Here is a 23,334-nt window from a genome sequence, read left to right on the forward strand (position 1 = left end):
AGACATGGATCAAACTCGCAATTATGAACTCTAAAATAGAGGGAAAGCGAGCATAATACTTTCTCTTTATACTCTAGACAGAATTAAAATCCTAGGCCCATATATAATTCTGCATTTCCAAAGGATGCACAAAAGCAGAAACAGTTTAGTAGTTTAGCCCAGTATAAGTAAAATATCCTGATATCAGCACACAATTAATATTGGTGTGCATGTATTTGAGTGCATGTGTGCACACATATATGAAGATACATACCCAACTGCGTGCGCATGTGTGTGTGTGTGTGTGTGTAGGTTCTGGGGATTGAACTCAGGTCTTCATACTCACATGGCAAACATACTACTATAGTGTGGGCTTTAAAAATGTCCATAGCATTTTTTAAATTAATAAACTATAGACATTCTTCTTCCTCTTTGGAGTCTGCTGTGAATTTTGCCTTACACCTCATCCCCACATCAAGTTAAAACATGGCACTAAAGGCAAACTGGGTACCACCTCTGCAGAATCAAGGGTTGCATGTTACTCCAAGAAAATGATACTTAGCTCTTGGCATGGGACAGAGCATCTCTCTAGACTGCTTCATGGCTGTTTCATTAATGTCCTCAGACCACTGCATAATAAATTGAGTGGTTACAGTACTGCCTGCCAAGTTACAGAACCATCATTTGAAATCTTATAAAATTAAAATTTCTGCTATTTGTTTTTCTTAAAAAATTTACCAAAATATTAACTTATTTTCAAAACCCACTCTATCTAAAATGGTGTCATTTTGGATGTCACAGATCTGATACTCCACATTTGTTATAAGAGCTAACATACATCATAGTAAATACTTCACATATGAAGAAGTTTGGGCGGTTTTTGTTTTTGTTTTTTTTTTGTCTTTTGTTTTTGGTATTGTTTTGTTTTCTTTTTTCAATCTTTTCTAATGGAGGATGCAGTTTCTTATTATAAAGTTATGTGTAGGCCGGGCAGTGGTGGCGCACACCTTTAATCCCAGCACTTGGGAGGCAGAGGCAGGNAGTGAGTTCCAGGACAGCCAGGGCTATACAGAGAAACCCTGTCTCGAAAAGCCAAAAAAACAAAAAAAACAAAAAAAATAAAAAATAAAAAATAAAGTTATGTGTATTTGTCTGTGCCTGTGTAGCATCTGTACATGAATGCAGGTCCCTGTGGAGCGACCTCTGAAACAGGAGTTAAAGAGGGATGTGAGCTGATTGATATGGGTCCAGATCCTCTGCAAGAGTAATATGTGCTTTTAACCACTGAGCCATTCCGTCAACCCCCTGATATATTTCCTTGATGTCCTTAATGAACTTGCAGGCTGTCATCTTTCAGGAATTTCTACATTTCAAAACATTCAGCCTAAGTCTGAATTCCCTGACACCAAAAAGATGCCTCTATCACTGCGTGCCTGAGTGTCCATTGACATGAACTCACCAGCCCCTTCTCTCTGGCACCATCAGAACCACACAGAGCAGCATTTGTCAACCTTGGCGTTCAACCATCCAAAACCTACAGAGGCTAGGGAAATCCCTGCATGTGCGGATATACAGGCACCCATACATATATAAACACACATGTGTAATTGCTCATATACACAAGTGTACATGTGTATATGTATGGATGCATGTGCATGTAGGAACAGAAGTGGCCATCAAGAAAATCCTGCAAAGGAGAATTTTTTCTTTTTCTACTTTTCCAAATTGGGGACTGAAGTATCACACAGTCTTGGGGCTAGCAAGTAGTAGAGATTAAAGCATGAATGGCTGTGTGCTTGTGCATGTTTTATGTGCACAGGTGTGTTTTACATCAGGTTATTTATAATTAAAATGTCAATATTAACAGATTAAATATTGAGTTATTAATTAAAGAAAATATGACAGACAAAACAACAACCAATGTGACTGTGTGAGCTGGGAATATAGCTGGGTGGTGGAAGACTTGCCTAGCATGTGTGAGAACATGAAGAAAACAGAGACACTAGGAAGCAGAGAGAATGAAGAGAAAGGGAGCAGGGAAGGAAGGGAGGATAGAAGAAAAGAGGAAAGAGGGGGAAGAAAAGGAAGGTAAGTGAGTAGACACGAGGTTTGGTGAGTGGTTGGATGGATGAGATGGAATGGATGGATAGATCGATAGATGCATGTATGTATGTATGGATGTATGTATGGATGAGTGGATGAATGTTTGAAAGATGAACAAGCAGGTGAATGGAAAGATAGAGGGACAGACAAGAACATATTCACCCCAGATCAGGGAACTGAGCTAATTATAAAGGCTCTATGTGTCCCTGTGACTATCCCGGGAAAGACCTGTCTCATGGCTGACAGGGCACCAGCAAACATCAAAGACAACTTGCATCCTCTTGTCAACATCAGGACAAAGAATGAAGGAGGATTTGTGCTGATGATAATTGCAAGGCCTTCATTTGAGGCTCTTGCAGTCGGGAAGAAGAATCCACTTACATATACTCCCTGTGAGCAGAGTGCACAGCGGCCGCATTGCTGTAACGCCAGAGGACAATGGCCGAGGACAGCACATCCAGGATGGCATCAAACTAGAAAAGGAAACAGGACATTAGTGGTGCTCAGGTCAGCCAGGCACAATGTGAACACATTGGCCAACTACACAGGACCAGACAGTGTGGACAAGCATCTTTGAGTGAGTACATTCCTGCATGCTTCTTGCAGCCACTATGAACTCCATGGTGGAACCCTGGGCATCACACACTGTGGCCCTTGTATGAATGGCTCTGTTCTCAGAGCCCCAGGACCCCAGCATTCTGGAGATATGGAACAGGAGATTAGAATGGGAAGTACTGTTTTCTGAAATACATGAAAGTGTTTATCTTGTGACAAGCAAGATGACATTGGCATTTTCCTATACACAGTAAGTTAAGAAACCTTGGGTGCAAATTCTAATTCTGGCTCTCACTGGAACTGTCCTAGCTAGGTTCAGGAGGTTCAGGAAGTCTCCCAACAATTTGATATCATGTAGAAAGTTCTATGCCTTTGAGAGAACCAGAGAGAGAGAGAGAGAGAGAGAGAGAGGTGTTTCTGAGACTGTATATATTGTTTATGTATTATGTGTGTTTATGCACATGTACTTCTGGGTGGATGTGTGTCTATGCTGTGTGGCTCTGTGTGTGTGTGTGTGTGTGTGTGTTATATGTCTGGATGTATATTGTACATGTATCTTTTTCTGTGTGTATGTGTTGAGTGTCTCTTTCTAGGTGTGTGCATATGTAGTTTGTGTTCTAGTTACCAGTATGCTCATATGTAATTTTCTAGACTGTCTACAAGCTTCAGAAAAATTTACAACACCCTCAAAGCAACACTCAAAACATTAAGTTCTTACAACAAAGGGCAGATGTGGGTTTGGGACCCAGTACAGAATGCCCTCTGTCTCTGCAACAATGGGGGAAAGAGCCTGCTTGAGGCACACAGGCTTTCAGCATAGCTGCCTCCATTGACCTATTTCCACCAGGAGTCAGGCAGGAAACTCAGCTCCCGTTAGCAGGGCTACAGACCAATTGACTTCTAGTGTGAAATCACAATCCATCTCACCTCCCGATGTCTCTGTCTACACCATCAAATGTATCACCCGAGTGTGCTAGACCCGCATGCAACCTGGAAGGGCACAAAGAAGTAACCCTCCCAAAACATCCTCTCCAACCCCTCTCAGGACATGTGATCCCAGGATGTGTACTTGGGAAATATCCCATCCTAACGCCTTTAATACTACTATGTTGTCATTTTCACAGAAGTTGTCACTAAAGTGTCCTCCTCTCTGCTAAGCACCGGTCTGTTTCATGACTGAGGTGAGAGTCATGGGCTCAGGGAAAGCATGCAGAATTTCACAATGGTGAGGACGTTTCAGGCTACTTACTGCAAACCCGAAGGCAGAGGCGCTGTACCTCATGACGGAGACAGCTAAAAAGAAAGAAAACACCATTCAGATTGACAGCCCCGAGGGTCACATGTCTTGTTTGTGAGTTCATCAGCACACCAGATACAGCCTTTTCAATGCCAGGGGGAAGTTCCAAGAGAGTAATAGAATTTTTAATATCATTGTCTAAAAAAATCTAAGAGTTCAAAAAGAAGGAGAAATTCTTTTCAAATTCTACGACACTTCCTCCTTCCACTGTGTTCTGAACCATCCATGGAACAACTTCAGGGAAACCAAACCAAACCAAACCACCCACCCAAACAAACAAACAAACAAACAAACAATTAAGCCCTTGTCAATCACCTGGCTTCTGTATCTTTGAAAACTGAGAAACTGCAAGCAATGAAGTAGGAACTAATTCTTCCGGGTGAAGCTGAAACCTGACTCCTGCTGCCAGCACTATCAAGCCTACTCAATTTCTACTCTGAATCCATCCATGCTCACTGGCCTTGGTGCAATAGCTGTGCACAATTAAAAGACCCCACCCTGTTGTGTGACCCACAAAACCACCTGATGTTGAACTGTGACTTCAAAACATCTGTGCGTGAGTTCTTCGGTGATAACCAGGTCGTTACCTAGAAGGCCACATAATTCAAAGTAGATGCCCAAATTATTACAGCGAGATATATAGGGGCCCTTAATCCAGATTTATAATTAAACAAGTGCTGTCAGCTGGAAAGAGGGCTCAGTGGATTCAATGGTTGCCTTGCAAGACTGAGAACATGACTTCAACCCCAGCATCGAAGGGGAAAAGCCAGGCATGGTAATGTGATTGTAATCCCAGCGCTGGGGAGGTGGGGGACAAGTGGATCTCTAGGGCTCAAGGTCAGGTCAGCCTGGACTACTTGGTAACCACCAAGCCAGAGTAATTGACCCTGTCTCAAAAAACATGGTTGGAGGTGATTAGAACTGTCTCTTCAGAAGATCTGAATTCTGTTCCTATGTCAGTAGTACCCATTTCAGGTAGTTCACAATCACCTCTTATGTCCATCTCCAATGAATTGGACACCCTCTTCTGGCGTCTGTGGCACTAGTGCACACACATACAGATAAATAGAATTAATGTATTTTTTTTTAAAAAGTGTCACACACACCTTAAAAAGTTGTTCTGTGGCCTATACATACACTTGTGTTTGTATGTACATGTAAACTAGAATACAATCACACACACAAGTATACACACACACACACATGGGGTTGGGCGTAGCACTATGACTTCACTCTCAGAACTACACTGGAAAGTCCCCCTCACATGAGTGAGTTAAGCCTGCCAGATGGATAGATAATGGATAGCACATATGGAATATTAATATTATTCATGTTTCAGGGCACTGTGAGCCAGTGGGGTCCTAATGAACTCAGGGTCCTTCAGAGAGATGTGTTATTCTCTTAAGCATCATCTCCATCTAATTCCTCGATGAAAGACATGCAAAGAGCAAAATGCCAAAATTGTATGGGGGTGGAGAGTCCTCTGAAGGGTCCTCCATGGAGCCTCTGCACCCTCCCATGGCTTCCCACAGTGGCCAGCTCTCCAGCCATGCTGCTAACCAACTGTAAACAGTAATTAGCCCAGGAATCACATAGAAGAGCTCAGTAGCCTCTGAGGAGTTTATCAAGAGTGTCAAGAAATAAATTTGTTTCCTTTGCCCTATAACTGAATCATAATATGTCCTGATTCTGGGATAAGAACTAATCTAACAGAAGAGGGTTCAGATGTCCTGTTCCCATGTAAAATCACACTAAGGGGCTTCCTTCCTTTCTATGTATGTATGTGTATGTATGTGTAAGATACATGACTACATGTATGGAAGCTGGAGGTAAAAGCCCAATGTTATTCTTCAGGAGTTGTCCATCTCATGTTTTGTTTTGGGTTGTTTGGTTGTTTGGTTTTTGAGACAGAGTTTCTCTGTGGAGCCCTGGCTGTTCTAGAATCCACTCTGTAGACTCAGAGACATCTGCCCACCTCTGCCTCCTGAGTGCGGAATTAAAAGCATGCACTACCACCTGGCTCACCTCGCTTTATAATCGAAGGACCTTGCTTTATAATTGAAGGTCCCTCACTGGTTTGAAGCTTGTCAAGTAAACTAGGCTGTCTTGTCCACGCGCCCCAGTGTTCCAGTCTCTGCCTCTCCAGCACCGAGACTACAGCAACACAACTTTTCTTTGTGTTCTGGGGATCAAGTTGAGTTGCTATATTGCTATAGAATAAGCGTGTGACCACTGGGAACCTTCTCCCCAACCACCAAACGGAAGGGTTTGCACAGAGGCATTTCCAATCTCGCTCATGCAAGAACGAGTTGTTTGGAGAACAGGCCTGTTCCGGGGTAACCAGCGGAGGCATAGAGAGGTCCCAAGAAGCTCCATGGGTGTATAAGTAAGCACCACTCAAAGTGACCACAGGGTCAAGATGCTGACTGTAAGCTAGGAGCTGACTCAACTGTGAAGGATAGACATGGGTCGCATCAGCTACACAGAACACTGAAGGCCCATGAGAGGACTGTGTAGGTCACTGTGAAGTGAGGCTTTCCTATGAAGGCTGTTCTTCTCAAGGTGGGGCTATGAAGCTGAAGGGAATCAGAATCCTAAGAAGCCATTTTTGTGAGTATTCACCCATACTGGGGTAGACATTTCAGTGATGTAGCTGTCTGTGAGTCCCCCATGCTTTCCTAAGGAACCCCAAACAATTCACTGGTTCACCAAGGTAGACTTGGGTGGGATCACTTCTTTGTCTGTTGTTGGTCAAATGATAATCTTTGAAGGATGGGAATATTTGAAGGGTCTTTTTCCCCACATATCTTCTACATTTTCTGCAGTCATCATATGTAACCATTCAAATCAGATGATATATTTTATTTGTGGAAAAGCCTGTCTGCATCACACAAAGGTAGGCAAATGAACTAGCAGGACAGTTCAAATCCAGATCTAGGCCCTGCCAGCTCGTGAGTGCTTCGCTCTGACAAGAAAGCACGTGGTTATGGGAACCATTATTACATGTAGGCTTCTGGGTCCCGTGGTCTACATGAGCAGGTTGCTAATGCTTAAGATTTCCCAGGAGTGTGATTGTGGGCCACATAACCCAGGCAACACACACCAGCAGGACATCACTCCTTGCCTGATAGACCTGCCTCCCAGTGTTTGCCTGTCCTAAGCCAGACTGTCATTTATATGTTAAGGGAATCACTAACAGCTACATCACAGAAGGCACACAACATAAGTCTTAAATAAATATTTATACAGGCCTGGTTAAAAAGACCAGATATACTAAATAAAACCAGACCAAAAAGCATGTTGGCTGAAAATAAATTCAAACAGAAAGGCAGCTGGAAAACGGAAGGGGACCCAGGAGACTCATTGTTAAGGCCAAGCCAAAGGCAAGCCAGCAGCTGAGTAAGCAGGGCTTGGAGGGAGGGTCTGCTCAGCAGAGACAAAGGGTCTCAGAAATACAGAAGGGAGTCACCAAGGACCAACAGCAAGAACCCCTGCTCAACACCCAACAAAGAATCCCACTCCAATCGCCAGCGAGACTTACAGAGACAATGAGGACCCATCTGTCATCCTCTCCAAAGTCAGGCAATAATTATCTTGAGCCTTAGCACGTTTTAGCAATACCCCAGGCCCCGAGTTGTTAAATTATGTGAGCAGTAGAACTCTGTTAATAAATCAATCCCGGTTTAATTAGACTGTTTCTATCACTCAGATGCCTAGCAAACACCTCCCCCACAGCTGGGGAACAAGCCCACCCTGGAGAGCCCTGCTCCATCACCCACCATCAGAGGCAGGCTCTTCTCTCTTGCTTGCTGGAAGCTGGGATTCAAAAGAGCTGGGACCAATGGAGGGGGTAGGGGAACATATTTTTATGTTTTTACTCTCTCCAACATAATCTTTACTAGTGTCCCTCTTCTACCCCTCTGAAACAAGATTATCAACTACTACAGTTAGTGGTAGGAATTTTGCTTCAGTGGAGATGGGGAAACTGCTTAATGGACATATTCTTAAGAATATGATCAAAATATGTTGTATTAAATTCTCAAAGGAAAAAAGACTAAGTCAACTTTGTGTAGAGCTAGAGAGACGGCTCAGTTAATAAAGTGCGTGCAAGAGAGCGTGAGGACCTATGTTCAATGCCTCAGAATCAACCCATGTAAAAAGGCTAGGTATGTTGGGTAGTGTGTTCTTACAATCCCAGCATTGGGGAAGGGAAAGCAAGCCAACCATTGTGGGTCACGGGTCACCCAGCCTGGCCTACCTGGCAAGCTCTAGGCCAGTGAGAGACCCTGTCTCAAGAAATAAGGGGGATGGTAACCTGAGACATGACAACTAAGATTTGACTTCTGATCTCTGCACCCATGCACATATGTGCACACATGTGTATCCCTACTCACAGACACATGTGAGTACACGGGTATAAACATCCTGCCGCCATGATTTCCTGAGCATGGTGAGTTATACCTCAAACTGCAAACCCAAATAAACCTTACTTCCTGTTGGTTTTATTCCTTGTTGTGGTCAGACATTTGACCACAGCAATGAAGAGTAACAGAGACACCTAGTCACTCACAGGTTGTATACGGGTGGTGGCTTCCATGGTATATTATCAGAACTGGGCTGTTATCAGATATTTTTACTATCTAATTCTTATTAAAGTATTCCAAGTCCTGGAATAGAATTTTCCTCACACAGGGGAGATGTTAATATCATGTGGAATATTACAGGTCCAAGGGAGGAACCCACTTTAACGAGCAATGCCTAAAAGTAGTATCGGTGACCCAGAAGAGTGACTGGCTTTCTTGCCTGTCCCCCTCTCCAAAACTAAAAGCTAAAGCTATCAGCACTAGAACCGGATGGCATGACTGTTGTCTGCCAAGGTTGTTGTCCTTGGCCTGGCCCTACAGGTGCCACACCATACCCTGAATATCTCTGATATAAAGTTGTTGTCATACAGTTTGAAAATCGATTTCATTCTAGTTATTTTGTGTGCCTGGTTATGGAAGTTGCAGATAACTTGTGGGAGTCTCTCTCAGGGCCTGCAAACTCGGACTCCAGTCTTCATTCTTGGTGGAAGATGCCTTTACCCACTGAGCCATCTTGTTGGCCTCAACAGTACATTATACAGAATATGTATAATATATGGTGAAGAGAAACCTACTGAACAGGCTTTAACGACTTGACTTAGGAGATGGTGCTGAAAAAGTATTTATTCATTTGAGTTTAACCGGAGTTCTTAGAGGACCATTAACAATGCCCCTCAGGGAATAATAGTTAAACATCACAGACAGAGTTTCTGTCTCTCTCCCCTTCCACTCTCCCACAGAAACACAGGCAAGTAATAAGAAACATGGAAAACTAAGCAAAGAATACAATGGTCAAGGGAATCCACAAAGCCCAATTCACAAAAGTTGGCTGTCAATACATTAGAAGCTAGATGACACTAGGAGAGGAGGCTGAAAGCTGACAGCAGAGCTCAAACAAATTTCTGAATGGACTGAGGGTGTGGCTCGGAGGCACAGAACTGCCTCCCTGTCACCACCAAATCATATGGTGATACTCACAAAATTAAGAGCCTGAAATTTTCCAAGGTTCCAAACTATCAATGTTCTTTATTTTAAAAAACAAAGCCACTTGTCTTCCTAATTATGAAAAAGGAGGAGGAGAGAAAGAAAAGGAAGGAGAGAGGGAGGAGAAAAGGTGAAGAGAGGAGGGGGAGGGGCATTCTCAACAATACTATGGTGCTGAACAGTCGCTGGGTAGATACAAAAGTCACAGAATACTCTGCAGCAGATAAAAGTCTCACATCCCCACGGAGAACTTAAGTGCCTTTAATCCCAGCACTTGGGAGGCAGAGTCAGGCTGATCTCTGTGAGTTTGAGGTCAGTCTTGTTTACATAACATTTCAAGACAGTCAGGACAATGTAGAAAAATACTATCTCAAAGCCAAAACGCCTTATTTTATGTATATAGATGTTTAGCCTGCATGCACGTCTGTGCCCCACATGTATGGAGCGTCCACAGATGCCATCCCTTTAGAACTGGAGTTTTAGACAGGAGTGAACCTCACTTTAGGACCTGGGAATCAAACCCAGGTCCTCTGAAAGGGCAGCAAGCACTCTTAGCCACTGAGACATCTCTCCAGGCCTGTGGTCTCTTTTTCAAAGGTTGTCATCCTCTCTGTCGCAGTTGACTGCATAACATCATTCTAGCTCAAAACAATAGAGCTGGATTCAAGATTTATACCAGAGTGGGGTCTCTCTACAAATGTGACTCATGTTACTTGGAAATATGTTAACTGGTGTGTGTGTGTGTGTGTGTGTGTGTGTGTGTGTGTGTGTGTGTGTTTAGTAGCCTAGCTCCATTCTAGTGCAGCAGAGTATTGTCAGCTTTCAGAGACCCTGAGCATGAGCCTTTACAGGCAACCCAAAGGTAAAAACTTAAATAAAGCTGAAGAAACCTTGAGTTGTATTTCCAAATCAACAGTACATATTCCTGCTGTGCACTCTAAAGTGAGGAAATAAAACAGTTAAGACAAGAGGAGCTGGGGAGAGGCACCATGGGTAAAGTCCACTATGCCAGCCTGAGCACCTAAGTTCAGACCCCCAGCCCTTGAGGAAAACCTAGCATGTGTCTATAACCACAGATACTGTAGGACAGAAACATGAGGATCCCAGGGGCTTGCTGGCCAACCAGTGTATCCAAATCAGCAAGCTCCAGACTGAGTGAGAGACTCTGTCTCAGAAAATAAGATGGAGAGCCGGTCGGTGGTGGCACACGCCCTTAACCCAAGCACTCAGAAGGCAGAGGCAAGGGGATTTCTGAGGAATTTGCCATCAGCCTGGTTAATGAGTGAGTTCCAGGACAGCCAGAGCTACACAGAGAAATTCTGTCTCAAAAATTAATAATAGTAATAATAATGATAATAATAATACTGAGAGGAAGGCATCTGACATTGATCTCTGGTCTCTATGAGCATACGTGTGTGTATATATGAACACCACATAAACACAGTTACACATGTGTGTGTGTGTGTGTGTGTGTGTGTGTGTGTGTGTGTGTGTGCCTCAGAGTGAGAGAGAGAAGGAAGAGGAAAGACGGGGGAGGAAGGGAGGGAGGAATGGAGGGAAGGAGGGAGAATATTAAATCCATTAAACAACCAATACAACACAAGAAAAGCCTTGTAGCAGGAACAAATGTGGAAGATACAACCCTCAAAAAATGAAACTGCACACACTCTATGACATCACTGTGCAACACTTGCCCAGACCCAAACAGCCAGATGAACTCTGATGAGAGTTCATAGACGGGGAACTCTGATGAGAATTTATAGAGAGGGAACTGTATTTTAGGTGTTTTACATGAACAGGACAATACTCCAGTGGTATTGAACTATAAATCAGAAGCCAATCTCTGTTGATACTCCAAACAGGAAGATAACAGTACGGAGTGATGGTTTTCCTTAGTCCAAAGACAGGAACAATAGTTTGATTTTGTCCTCTCTGGGTAGTACTGAGAATAAATCCAATAAGGCCCGGGCTCAATCCTCAGCACCACACAGGCTGTGCAGAGTAGTGTGTGGTACTGCACCCCTGCTACCCCAAAACTCTGAAGGTAGAGGCAGACCAAGGTCATTCTCCGCTACATAGAGTGTCTGAAGCCATAGTAGGCTACATGAGACCTACAATTCTATCTAGTCACAGCTAATTATAACATCACACCCACAGTCAGTGCAACCCTGCTGCCTGCTGCTTATGTTCAGCTGCCTGACTTCACTCTTACATCGTTAGAACCCAGCCCAGGAAACAGTGTCAGCCATATTTGTGGGGGGGGGTCCCACTTTAATTAAGAAGACAACCCACACACACAGACATGCCCACAGGCCAACCCAATCTAGACCATTCCTCATTTGAGGCTTTCTTTCCAGGTGGTACTAGGTTGTGTCAAATCTGACCAGCGCAGACACCAATATGTCAAATACACAAGCAGTGGGACCATGGCTGAAATGACATCACCTGGTTGAATGTCACTCACCAAGACCTTTTCTCCCTTCTGTTTACTTTTTTTTAACTTCATATTGATTCTTTGTGAATTTCACATCATGTACCCCAATTCCATTCATCTCTGCGTTGGGCAGCGGGCGTGGGGGAATAAAGGGGTGGGAGAGAACCTGCGTCCTGCCCAAGTTCTGGTACTCTGGGCGGGCAGACATGAAGGACTGTCGAGTGCTCTCCATGTGGCCCCGAGTGGGTGTCTGGCTGTGTGGAGCCACTGACCCCAGGTCTGTGGGGGGCAGGGTGGACAGGGAACAGTCTGAGGTCTCTGGGACTCACAGAGGCCAGAGATAACAAGTTCTCAGTCTTGGACATCCCAGATGCTGCTGTATGTCTTAGAAGAGCTGAGAACAAAGTGGGGGCCCCGGGGCAGCTCAGTCTTCCCAGGGGCCAAAAAGAGGAGAGGACAGGGAGAGGGGGGGCACTGGGTGGTTCCCACTCTGGCAAGAGTCTTTAAGGCCTTCCAGCGGGGGGTTAGATTCGGCTCCTTAGGGTAAAGTCTATTCCATCCTTTAAGCACGGCAGGCCTTGATGAACAGAGATGGTCTACAGTTTTAGAGCTTTATTGTAGAAAGGCAGAGAGAAAAGAGAAAAGGTAAAAGAAACAGGCTGGCCATGGCTATGTGGAGAAGGGGTGGGGGGAGAAGGAGAGCTAAAGATAAGAATGAGAGGTAAGAGCCTAAGAGAGTGAGGAGGGGGCAAGCAGCTCCTTTTATAGTGGGCTGGGATACCTTGTTGTTGCCAAGTAACTGTGGGGAGGCACATACCCTAGCTATAGTCAGGTAACTGTGAGGGTGGAGTCTAACTAGAATGCCAAGAGCTTGGGGCTTTGTCTGTGTAACCTATAGTCACAGAATTATGGACATGGGGGCTCTGTGATGTCAGGCACCTGTCTCTGGGAACGTGGCTCACTGTTCCATCCTTTGTAGAGTTTTCTACTGGGTCTCCGGAGCAAGCCACGCTCAACCAAAACAGGCTGCCTTTCACGGTCCCACATCTCTGTCCCTTTGTCTCGCAGTCTATCCTTGTAACTTATCACCCCAAAGAAAGAAATCTCATCATGGAAGCAGAAGACTGCTACAGTGTGTCCCATGGTTCATCCTTTGTCCACATATCTTTAGTTGCAAATGCTCACTGTAATGAGTCATTGGTCTGGTTCAAGGCCTCTGGCTTCTGCCACACTATCAATACTGAATCACCACTGCAGCTCCTCTCAGATATCCTGTCGTTGCCCTGTGTCACGGAGAACCTGGAGCTTTGGATCTGCAGGAGTAACCCCTTCACATGCTCCAGCAGATCCTAGATGAGGTAGATATTGTGGTGGGCCAACCCAAAGCCCTACATCTGAGCCTGGGGAGTAGCTGAGTTGGTCAGCCCACCAGCTCTCCCACACCCACATCACCAAGGTGAGCTCTCTTGCACTGCCCCAGCTAGCTCACAGAATGCTACAGCCAGCAAAGGGCACTTACCCTGACAGGGCCAGCTTTCCTAAACCCACATCACTAGAGCCTGCTCTCTTATGCTGCCCAGGCTGGGGTGGGGCTAGCTCAGCACAGTGCTCAGACATGCACATGGCTTCAGGTGGCAGCCCAGACCACAGACATCCAAATGGCCTTTGATGGTAACTTGGAGCACAAACATCGACACAGACCCCAGCTGTAGCAGGACCACAAACCCAGAACTCAGCAGCAACCAGGGCCAGAATGTCACATAGCTTCATGTGGCAACACAGGCCACTTCCATCAGTTTGCCCAGCATTCCCCTAGACATCATTATGGTCTCAAGCAGCACCCAGACCACTGACATTCAGACGGCTTTTGGTGGCAACACAGGCCACAGATATCAGCACAGACCTCAGCTGCAGTAGAGCCTTGTACCTAGACATGGTCCTTGGCAGCAGCCCCAGCCTGGAAATCACCATGGCCTCATGTGATTGCACAGGCTCCTCATGTCTGCCTGTTCCAGGCTCCAGCCCCACCTTTCTCCACAGTGCACAAGTCCCTCTGTTTCTCTCACACTCCCATCTCTCCACTGTACACTTCATCTTCCCCATCTCTTCACCACAGATTCTCTCATCATAGTGGCGCCCAAGCTGGGTGCCTGAGTGTCTTCCTTCTTGCTGCCCCAGGTCAGCCTAGCAGGGCAGGCGCTCAGATGTCCTTCTGCCAGCCACCTAGGGCTGGTGAAGCTGGGTCTGGGTCTTGAGTGTCTTTCTTTTGGTTGCCCTGGATGGGTTGTTTATTTGTTTTTGTTTTTGTTTTTTTAATCAAAACCATCTACTAGTGGACAATGTGGCTGTGATTTGAATGTGTCCTGAGTGTGGGAGCAATGTGATCCCACTGCAGCTGCCATGCCTTGCCTGACATGTGCAATGCTCCCCTTGAACTGTGAGCCAGAATCAACTCTCCCCCCTTTAGGTTGCTCTTGTCATGTATTTTATCAAAGCAACAGGAAAAGTAGCAAGCACATACATCATGGGTCCCCAAAAGCTTCCCCATGTTTGTTGGCTGACACAGTAAGCTCTGACTTGATTCAGAGCTTTAAATAATCCTGGCTAATACTTGTTGCAGAGAAGGATATGAAGTCAGATGATCAGTGGGGTGTTGTGGTGAAAATAAGTTCAGAAGAAGCAAATTGCCAGTTCCAGTCCCCGGGAGAGTGGTACTTCTCCCCTAGAATGCACCAGAACTCCAGACTTGCCCAGGGAAATCAGGTGCTCAGGAGAAAGCATTCAGTTTATGGTTTAGGCACAGTGAGCCATGGTCACAGTTTCCTTTCTACGAGCTGGGGGATGTTAGAGCACTTGCTTCTGTGTACAGAGTCCCAGCACCACAGAACCCAGCGTGAGGGTACATGCCAATAATCTCAGCTGTCTGGAGATAAAAGCTGAACCATGAAAAGCCCTAGGTCATCCTCAAATACACCCTGAGTTTGAGGTCAACCCGAGTTATATGAGACCTTGTGTCCAAAAAAAAGAAAAAGACAGAAAGAGAGAGAGAAAGGAGAAAGGAAGGAAGGAAGAAGGAAGGAAGGAAGGAAGGAAGGAAGGAAGGAAGGAAGGAAGGAAGGAAGGAAGGAAGGAAGGAAGGAAAGAAAGAAAGAAAGAAAGAAAGAAAGAAAGAAAGAAAGAAAGAAAGAAAGAAAGAAAGAAAGGTAAGAAATGGCAAGAAAAGAAAGAGAAACAGCTAGGCATGGTGTTTCAAGCCTTTCATCACAGTACTCCAGAGGCAAAGGCACGTATATCTGCAAAATCATAATGAGATTTCATCTAAAAATTTACAAAAAGAAGACAGAAAGAAAGACAGAACGAAGGGAGAGAGGGAGGGAGGGAGGGAGGGAGGAAAAAAATTCACTCTTTGGTGCAAAAAAATGTTTACTAGAAAAAAATCCTAAACCCAGTTGACAGCCAGTCTTACAAGCAAGATGTTCTGAAAACAAGGATTCTCTAGTCTGCTGTTTGCCATCTCTTGGAGCTCAGAGACAGCCTGTCCCAAGTCAGACAGCACAGGAAGACCCCACCAGGTCTGCAGACTCCCAGAGAGAAGCACACACTGTTACCCACCCTATCCTCATTCTCTGAGGCTCGCAGCTTCCACAGAGGTTGCGTTCTATCAGATGGAACCACCAGGGATGGAGTTCAACAGGGCTTGGTCCTGGATGCACAGATTCACCATGGCAACATCAATACATCTATTGTTTAGAAATTTCACTGGTGGAATAAACACAAATGTTTCCGCAGTCTAATCTGAAGTATATGCTAAATCTGGAAAGAGGAGAGGGCTCAGACTAGAGAGAGACATGCCTCGAGTATCAGAAAGTAGAAAACACCATTCCTCAGATGGGAACCTGTCCTCAGGCAAAGTCCCATACGTTGGTGGTTGTTACTGAAGGTTACAACTAGCATGTGATACAGACCAGATTTCCTGCTAATTTTTAATATCCTTCCTCCATCCCTTCTCTTTAGAAAAAGCTACTCCCAATTCTAATTATATTTTAAGTCGCCCGATTCATTATTGCTTTAATTAAAATTGTACATTTCCACTTAAAGCTGGAAGAGTTCTTAGAGATGATCTGCCTAGTTCCAGTCCAACCTCTTTGTATATGTGTGTGTGTGCATATCTGTGTATGTATGTGTATGTGCATATCTGTGTATATGTGTATATATGTATATATATATATGTGTGTGTGTGTACGCATGTATGTCTGTGCATGCATGAGTGTGTATATGTGTATTTATGTATGTGTGTATGCATATATGTATGTATACATGTGTGTCTGTATGTGTCTGTGCATGCATGCGTGTGTATGTGTGTATATATGTATGTGTGTATATGTGTGTGTGTGTGTGACTGTCTGACTGTCTGAGGATGTCTTGTGAGCTGGTGAATGCACAGTGTATATGCATGGAGGCCAGGGTCAACCTTGGATTTGTCCCTCAGGACGTTATCTCCCAGGTTCTCTGAGATGGGCTCTGTCATTAACCTTGAGCTCACTAAATCTGCTAGTCTGGCTGGTCAGTGAGCCCCAGGGGTCTGTCTGTCTAGACCTCTCTACCCCTTGAACTACAAACTTGCAACACTATGCCCAATTTTCTTACATATGCTCTGGGGACCAAACTCAAATCCTCATGCTTGCACAACAAGTACTTTACTGACTTGCTGTCTCGCTAGGTCCGAAACCAAGCTTTCTAAAGAACAGAAGAACAAATGAAAACCAGTGAGGTCTAGTGAAGGGAGCCACTGACTGAGACTCCATTATCAACATGTGGAAAGCCATACCCAGAATCCCTACCTTGACTCTTGGTCATGAGCATTACACAGCCTGACTTACTCACTGTGCCACCAGGCCAGGCTAGCAGAGCTCAGAAGATCCTTTGCTCATTAGCGACCCTAACTGTACAATGACCTGAAATAAATTTCCTGTTGTGGTCTCTGAGAGTAAAACTGAACAGCAAACAGCCAATATTCCTCAGATTAAAAAACTAATAAAGGAACTAGAGAGATGGCTCAGTGGTTAGGCGCGCTGTCTGTTCTTCCAGAGGACCCAGGTTCACTTCTCAGCACCCAAAGAGCAGCTCCTGTAACTCCAGAGGATCTGGCACCCTCACAGAGACATGCATGTAGGCAAATATCAATGCACAGAAAAATAAATCAAATCTTTTTTAAAAAGAAAGAGAAAACTGATAAAGACAATTGGCCTGCTGGGGGCGGTTTCCATGACAATTAAATGCTGCTTGTATGCATCACTTCTGAAATATACACGATTAGCCAGAAGCACAGCAGTGCTAAGTTGCCCTAGACATTTGAACCCTGTGAGCTAGGACTCGAGAGAAGGCAGAGAGACTTTCCACACCCTGTCTATGGAGTAGTTTGTGTTTCCTTCATGCTCATTCAGCCTGACAGACAATTAAGGAGCTATTTAGACTGCCTAAAGAAACAGAGACTCAGTCTTCCTGGGACACCCTCACCATTGCACCACATGCAGAGAGCCACGAAAGCACGAGGATTCAGAACACTAGTCACTTCTCTCCAGAACAGAGTCCCATTGTGTATGTATGACCCAGCAACCAGAGAACCCCACAGGAACAGATTGTTTCCACAGTCCGATCTGAAGTATATGTTAAATCTGAAAATCCTAGAAAGTGATAGCACGTGTATCAGAAAGTAGGGGAAAACCAAAACATTCCTCATGGGGCCCTGTTTCCAGATAAAGTCCCATACTTTGGTAGTTATCACAGCACGAAGGTAAGGTTACAGTTAGCAACTGGTAGAGGTCAGATCCCCTATTAAATGTCCTACAGTACTTCCCAGCAATAAGGAATTGAGCTTCCAAAATAGTAGTCGTAGTGATGGGGGGCGGGGTACCTTGCTCATCTGCTCTGAGCAGATGAGACCAATCTCAACTCCCAGGGATCTGAAGATCTATGTAGTGCTCAGAGACCTGCACTGTCTTCCTTGATGAGTATAACAATAGGATGAATGGGTGGGTGGATGGATAGATGGATATAGGGATGGATGGATGGATGGATATAGGGATGGATGGATGGATGGATGGATGGATGGATGGATGGATGGATGGACAGATGAGAAATAAAAGTTAAAATGAAATACAGAGCTGATGATGTGTTCCAGTTATTTGGTAGAGATTTGTGCCTACCATGCATAAAGCCCTAGGTTCATTCCAGCACTCAGGAAGGAGAGATGGGAGAATCAGCAATTCAAGGTGATACCTGACTACATATTGAGTTTGAGTTCAGTCCAGGATACATGAGCCTTACCCCCACAACCACCAAAAAGTAATGAGGTACACTTGAACAAGACGGGTCTTTCTGAAGGACTTAGTCCGGGAACATCAGGTCATGGGGGTTCTGGGATTCATCCACACAGAAGTAAGACTGGAGTATGGAATTTTTCTCCAGTGAGAGAAGATGAGGACAGTTACAGGTATGGATCTGAATTCTGAGAACATCTGCTGAGATTTCCAGGTGCATGTGTCCTGGAGCAAAGAATTGGAACAGGGACATATAGAATGTGGTAAGGCTAGACTATTGATAAGTAAGAGAAAGACACTCTCACAAATGGGTGTGGGCTAGAGAGTGGAGAGAAGTTAGAAGCTCTAAAAATCATCCAGCTACAAGAACACTTAGCATGTATGTATTGTATACACATCACCTACCTCCTCTAGTTCTTGGAGCAATGGGCTTTCTTTTTTTTTTTTAAGATTTATTTATTTGATTTATATGACTGCACTGTAGCTGTCTTTAGACACACCAGAAGAGGGCCTCAGATCCCATTACAGATGGTTGTGAGTCACCATGTGGTTGCTGGGAATTGAACTCAGGACCTCTGGAAGAGTGGTCAGTGTTCTTAACCTCTGAGTCATTCTCCGACCCCATCCTGTCTCCTATCTGTAGCCCTTAGTCTGGCTTTCTACTCTTCTCTGCCACTTTTTTCTTTTCTGTTACTTTAGAGGCCCCTCTCTCCATCCTATTCTCTTGACATAGAAGGACTTGAGGAATACCTATGTCCAAGAACTTTGCAAAGATGCAAGAGTCAGTAGAGAAAGTGGGATCTCACAGGTACAATAAGCTGAAAGCTTTGAGTGATAGTGCTATGTGACCAAGGCCATAGACAGTGACCAAGAGCTAGCTCCTGGAAAAAGAGGACATTACAGGCTTGGGAAATGTCTCCGTGGGTAAGACACTTGTGATCTTCTTTCAAATCTCCAGAATCCACATAAAGGCTGGAGTCTAAAGCTTGTAATTTGGAACAGTGTATCTGTAAATCTAGTGCCTACAGAGAGATGGGAGGCAGAGACAGAATTCCCAGAAGGCTGAAGGCCAGCTGCCCTGGCTTTCATAGCAGCAAACATTAGAGAGCTACTGTCTTAAACAATAGGAAAGGGAGGTTAGATATCCAATGTTATTCTCTGACCTCCATATGACATGGGACTTGTGCACCCCCCCCCACACACACACACACATGCATGCACACACACACACATTTTAAAATGAGAAAAAGAAAAGGGATATTACTAGTCAGGTAGTGGGTGGGGCCCAGGGAGTACAAAGACAAACTAGAGAGGTTATGAGGATTTTGAAAACTGACCGAGATTCTAAGATGAAGTCACAGACTGTGACCTGCCCAGGAAATTCTACAAAGTGACTATAATCACCATGAAAGCCTTTGCTGCGGTATTTCTCATTAACCCTTAAACTAGGAAAGAAGCCACACCAGCTAACTGGTTGTAGCTACCTCTGGAAGGAAGCTGGGCCGGGAATTACATGGGCCTAATTTTAGCTTGCAAAATAAGCTCCAACATAAAAAGAGTCACTAAGAAGTGGCAGTAAGAATCTGAACCTTTTGCAAATGGCCCGGCAGGACTCCTTACCCACCAGCAGAATGCCTCTCTCTGAGGCCAAGTTTTTCATTTTAGGAGACAAAGGTCTCCCACACAAAAAGGAGCCAGCAGGAGAGAGAGATAATGGCTGGGCCCCTCCTGGGGCTCCAGGCTGACAAGACTAAGGGTTTTGAGTCCAGCAGGGGTCACACCTTTCTCAATAGCTAATGCATCTGAAAGTATTTTCAAGTCTAAACAGAAAGGGCAGAGCTGGACTGCAGCCCCGGGCTCCATCCCTAGCTCTATAGTATATGTGACTGCAACCCCAGCGCTCATGTGCCATAGACCCAGAACTCAGGAAGAAGGAGGGCTGGTGAGGGTTTTGAATAGGGGGACAGTTCAATAAGGACACTAAGATGGGCTGCCGAGGGTGTGGAGTTTATTTAAAAAGCTGTTAAGGCTGTGAACAAACAGACAATAGCATAGCTGGGGCTCTGAGGAAAGTCCAGGCCCCAGCACCAAAAACTGACCCCATGACCAGAAGAATCTGGGCCCATGTTGCATAAGGGGAAGGGGATCTTTTATAGCTCTCTGAAGGAGGAGGTTGTTCACAGCACAAGCCTGTCCCCAGACTGATTTCCCATAGGCCTGGGGAAGGGGACGGGTGTGGAGCAGGACAGTGGCCATGGGTGAGCTCACTAGCCATGGGGAGGAATCCTGGTGCCTGGCACCTAGATGAGAGAGGGTGTGGTAACCTCTCAGCAGGAGGGTGACTGCAGGCAGTGTGGTCTGAGTAACTGTCAGAACTAACTTTCTCTCTCTCTCTCTCTCTCTCTCTCTCTCTCTCTCTCTCTCTCTCTCTCTCTCTCTCTCTCTCTCTCTCTCTCTCTCTCTCTCTCTCTCTCTCTCTCTCTTTCTCTCTTCCTTCCTTCCTTTTTTTCTTGTCTTTTCTCTTCTTGTCTTTTTTGTTATTTTGTCTCTCTCCTCACACCCCTGATCCCCAGCCTGGAGCTGAGGACCCAACCCAGGGCTTTGCACTTGCTGGGTAAGCAAGCACTCTGCCACCCCTGGTCTCTGAACCGGAAGTTTACAACCGGAAGTTTGCTGGAGTCAGCCTGGACTATGATAGGCCTACACTGCGACACAGGGTCCTATTTCAATCCGAACAAAACAAAAGCAGAAAGAATTACTGTCACCAGGTCTCCCATTCAGGGAGAAAAGGACCATTTTGCTTATGCTTGGAACCTCGCGGCACTGCCATCAAGCCTCTAGATCCAGAACGGGAACGCTTATCATTATTCTTACCCCTCAGCCCCAGCTCGCTGTCAGTGTCAACGGTAAAGCCTCGCCATTTGAGTTTTGTGCATCGAACATGGTGTGCAGCCATTTGGAAGAGATTGATTTGATAAAGAATTGCAAAAGGCAACAGACAACACCTCCCCAAGGCACCGAGGAGCCATTAATACGGAAAACACCAGGCACATCTCAAGTAGTGCTGGCACTCAGCTCTGATGACTCTCTTCCCAGCCTGTCACAGGGACCTGACCCACGGACTAGACCCATGTAAGATGTCATGGCCTAATTGGATAAATGATGGCGCGTGGGTGGGTGTGCAACCATGCATGTACATACACATAAAACAGTTTCTGTACAGCTCAGCCAAGTGGCACCGCCCCCATGCTCGTAGAGAGGGAGGGTTGTCAGTGTACAGAGCAATCTCCACTCTCCTCTACTGCAGAGATGTGAAAGTCCACGGCTGGTGCACCCAGTGGTTTTTTTGTTTGCTTGTTTTTGAGACAGGGTCTCTTGTAGCCCAGACAGGTCTTGAACTCACTACATGCGTGGCAGAGAACAACTTGAACTCCTGATCCTTCTACCTCCATCTACTGGGTTCTGGTATTACAGGCCTGACCTTGTGGAAGATACTAACTCAAAAGCCAAAGGAATGTATATAAAATCTCTGTTGTCTTTGAAATCATTGGTATACAGCCTGAGTTTTTCTTGATCGACAACACAGCCCTTGCACTAATGGAGTGTTTTCCTCTTTTATACAGCCAGAAAGAGCCCATTTGATGCTAAGCTGAGAGATCTAGGCAAAAAAAAAAAAAAAAAAAAAAGAGGGCAAGAAACAAATGAGAATTATTTCACCAAAGACCAATGATCAAAGCAGGGCACTGGGCCAGATCTGATATGTAAATGGATCTCAGCCCAAGGCCTCAGTCAGTAATGTACCCATCTCTTAGGGGAGAGGACTTGAGTTTGCATCCCAGAACCCACTTTAAAGCAGTGAATGTGGTGGGCATCATGATCCCAGGGCTGGGAAGGTAGAGGCAGGAGGATCCCTGGGGCCTGCTGGCCAGCTACCCTAGCCTACTTAGAGAGTTCCAGGCCAGTGACCCTAAACTGACAAAGCAGAAGTAATTTATACCTGTGCAGTAACAAAGCGAGAAAGGAGTTCTCTTACACTGAGAGGATGTGTTTTGGGGGCACATCAAATGCATGCTGTCTCTCACCTCAGTGACTTTGGTAGCAAAGGAAACAAAGGTGAAGAGAGTTTGAATTCATTAGAGGTTGAAGATTAATTAGGTCATCTCAGCCCCACGAGTCACAGCCATCAATTTAAGAGACACAACACCATACACTGGGTTTTAATGAGTAGGGTTACAAAACTGTTTAAGAGCAAAAACTCAACTGCCAAGCCCTGTTAAGCAGGTTGATAGAAGATCGTCCCAGGGGCACTACGGAGAGTCTCTTGGCCAGAGAAGCATAAAATAAAATCCTTGACAGGTGTTTGCCACCAGAATATGCCATTGTATATGTGTGATAGAATCCATTCATTTGTGTATTGTGCAATGTGTGTTGTTAAGACAACAAAAAGTTAATGTGGTAGGGGCTAAGGATATAGCTCTGTCAGTAGAGTGCTTAGGTAAAACACAGAAAGCCCTAGTTCCCATCCACAGCACCTCCTAAGCCAGATGTGGTGGTATAAACCTGATGTGGAGGCTGGAGAACTGGAAAGTAAAGGTCATCCTCTGATGGGTACCAAGGCCAACCTCCCCTATCTGAGGTCTTTTCTCATAGCAGGGGTGGGGAAGGAGAGGGAGGGAGGCAGAGGAGAGGTGGGAGGAGGAATAAATAATTAATCAGTGCTTAATTAGACCAAAGACCAACATATGTGTAGGTCAAAATGGGGGCAAGGTGAGGATGGTATTTTCAGATTGAACCAGCCTTGACTAGAGCAACATTGCCCAGGAGGTATTAAGAAACCTCTGAGATGCTGCCAAGTTATCCAATTGTGAGATCCTGAAGTGAAGCCGGAAACATTGCCAATAACAAGCGGTGGTACAGTGAGAGCGGAGCCAGGCAGGAAGGTTGAGAGTAGCTGGAGTCTATACCGCCTCAGGCTGACCCTGACCTTACCTGGCTTCTTCTTCTCTTCCCTTCCTTCCTTCCTTCCTTCCTTCCTTCCTTCCTTCCTTCCTTCCTTCCTTCCTTCCTTCCTTCCTTCCT

The 23,334-nt window shown here is 45.2% G+C and overlaps 1 protein-coding gene across 1 annotated transcript in view; it reads right to left on the reverse strand.

Moving 5' to 3' along the window:
- Tmem163 (transmembrane protein 163) overlaps window positions 1–23,334 on the reverse strand; it is a 175,066-nt gene that overhangs the window by 59,386 nt on the left and 92,346 nt on the right. Inside the window, exons 3-4 of the mRNA XM_021172523.2 lie at window positions 3,887–3,930; window positions 2,464–2,555 (exon numbers count right to left, since the gene is read on the reverse strand). Coding sequence (XP_021028182.1) covers window positions 2,464–2,555; window positions 3,887–3,930 — 136 coding nt within the window. The remainder of the gene's footprint in view (window positions 1–2,463; window positions 2,556–3,886; window positions 3,931–23,334) is intronic.

The sequence above is a fragment of the Mus caroli genome, chromosome 1 (genome assembly GCF_900094665.2).
Source record: "Mus caroli chromosome 1, CAROLI_EIJ_v1.1, whole genome shotgun sequence".
NCBI lineage: Eukaryota > Metazoa > Chordata > Mammalia > Rodentia > Muridae > Mus > Mus caroli.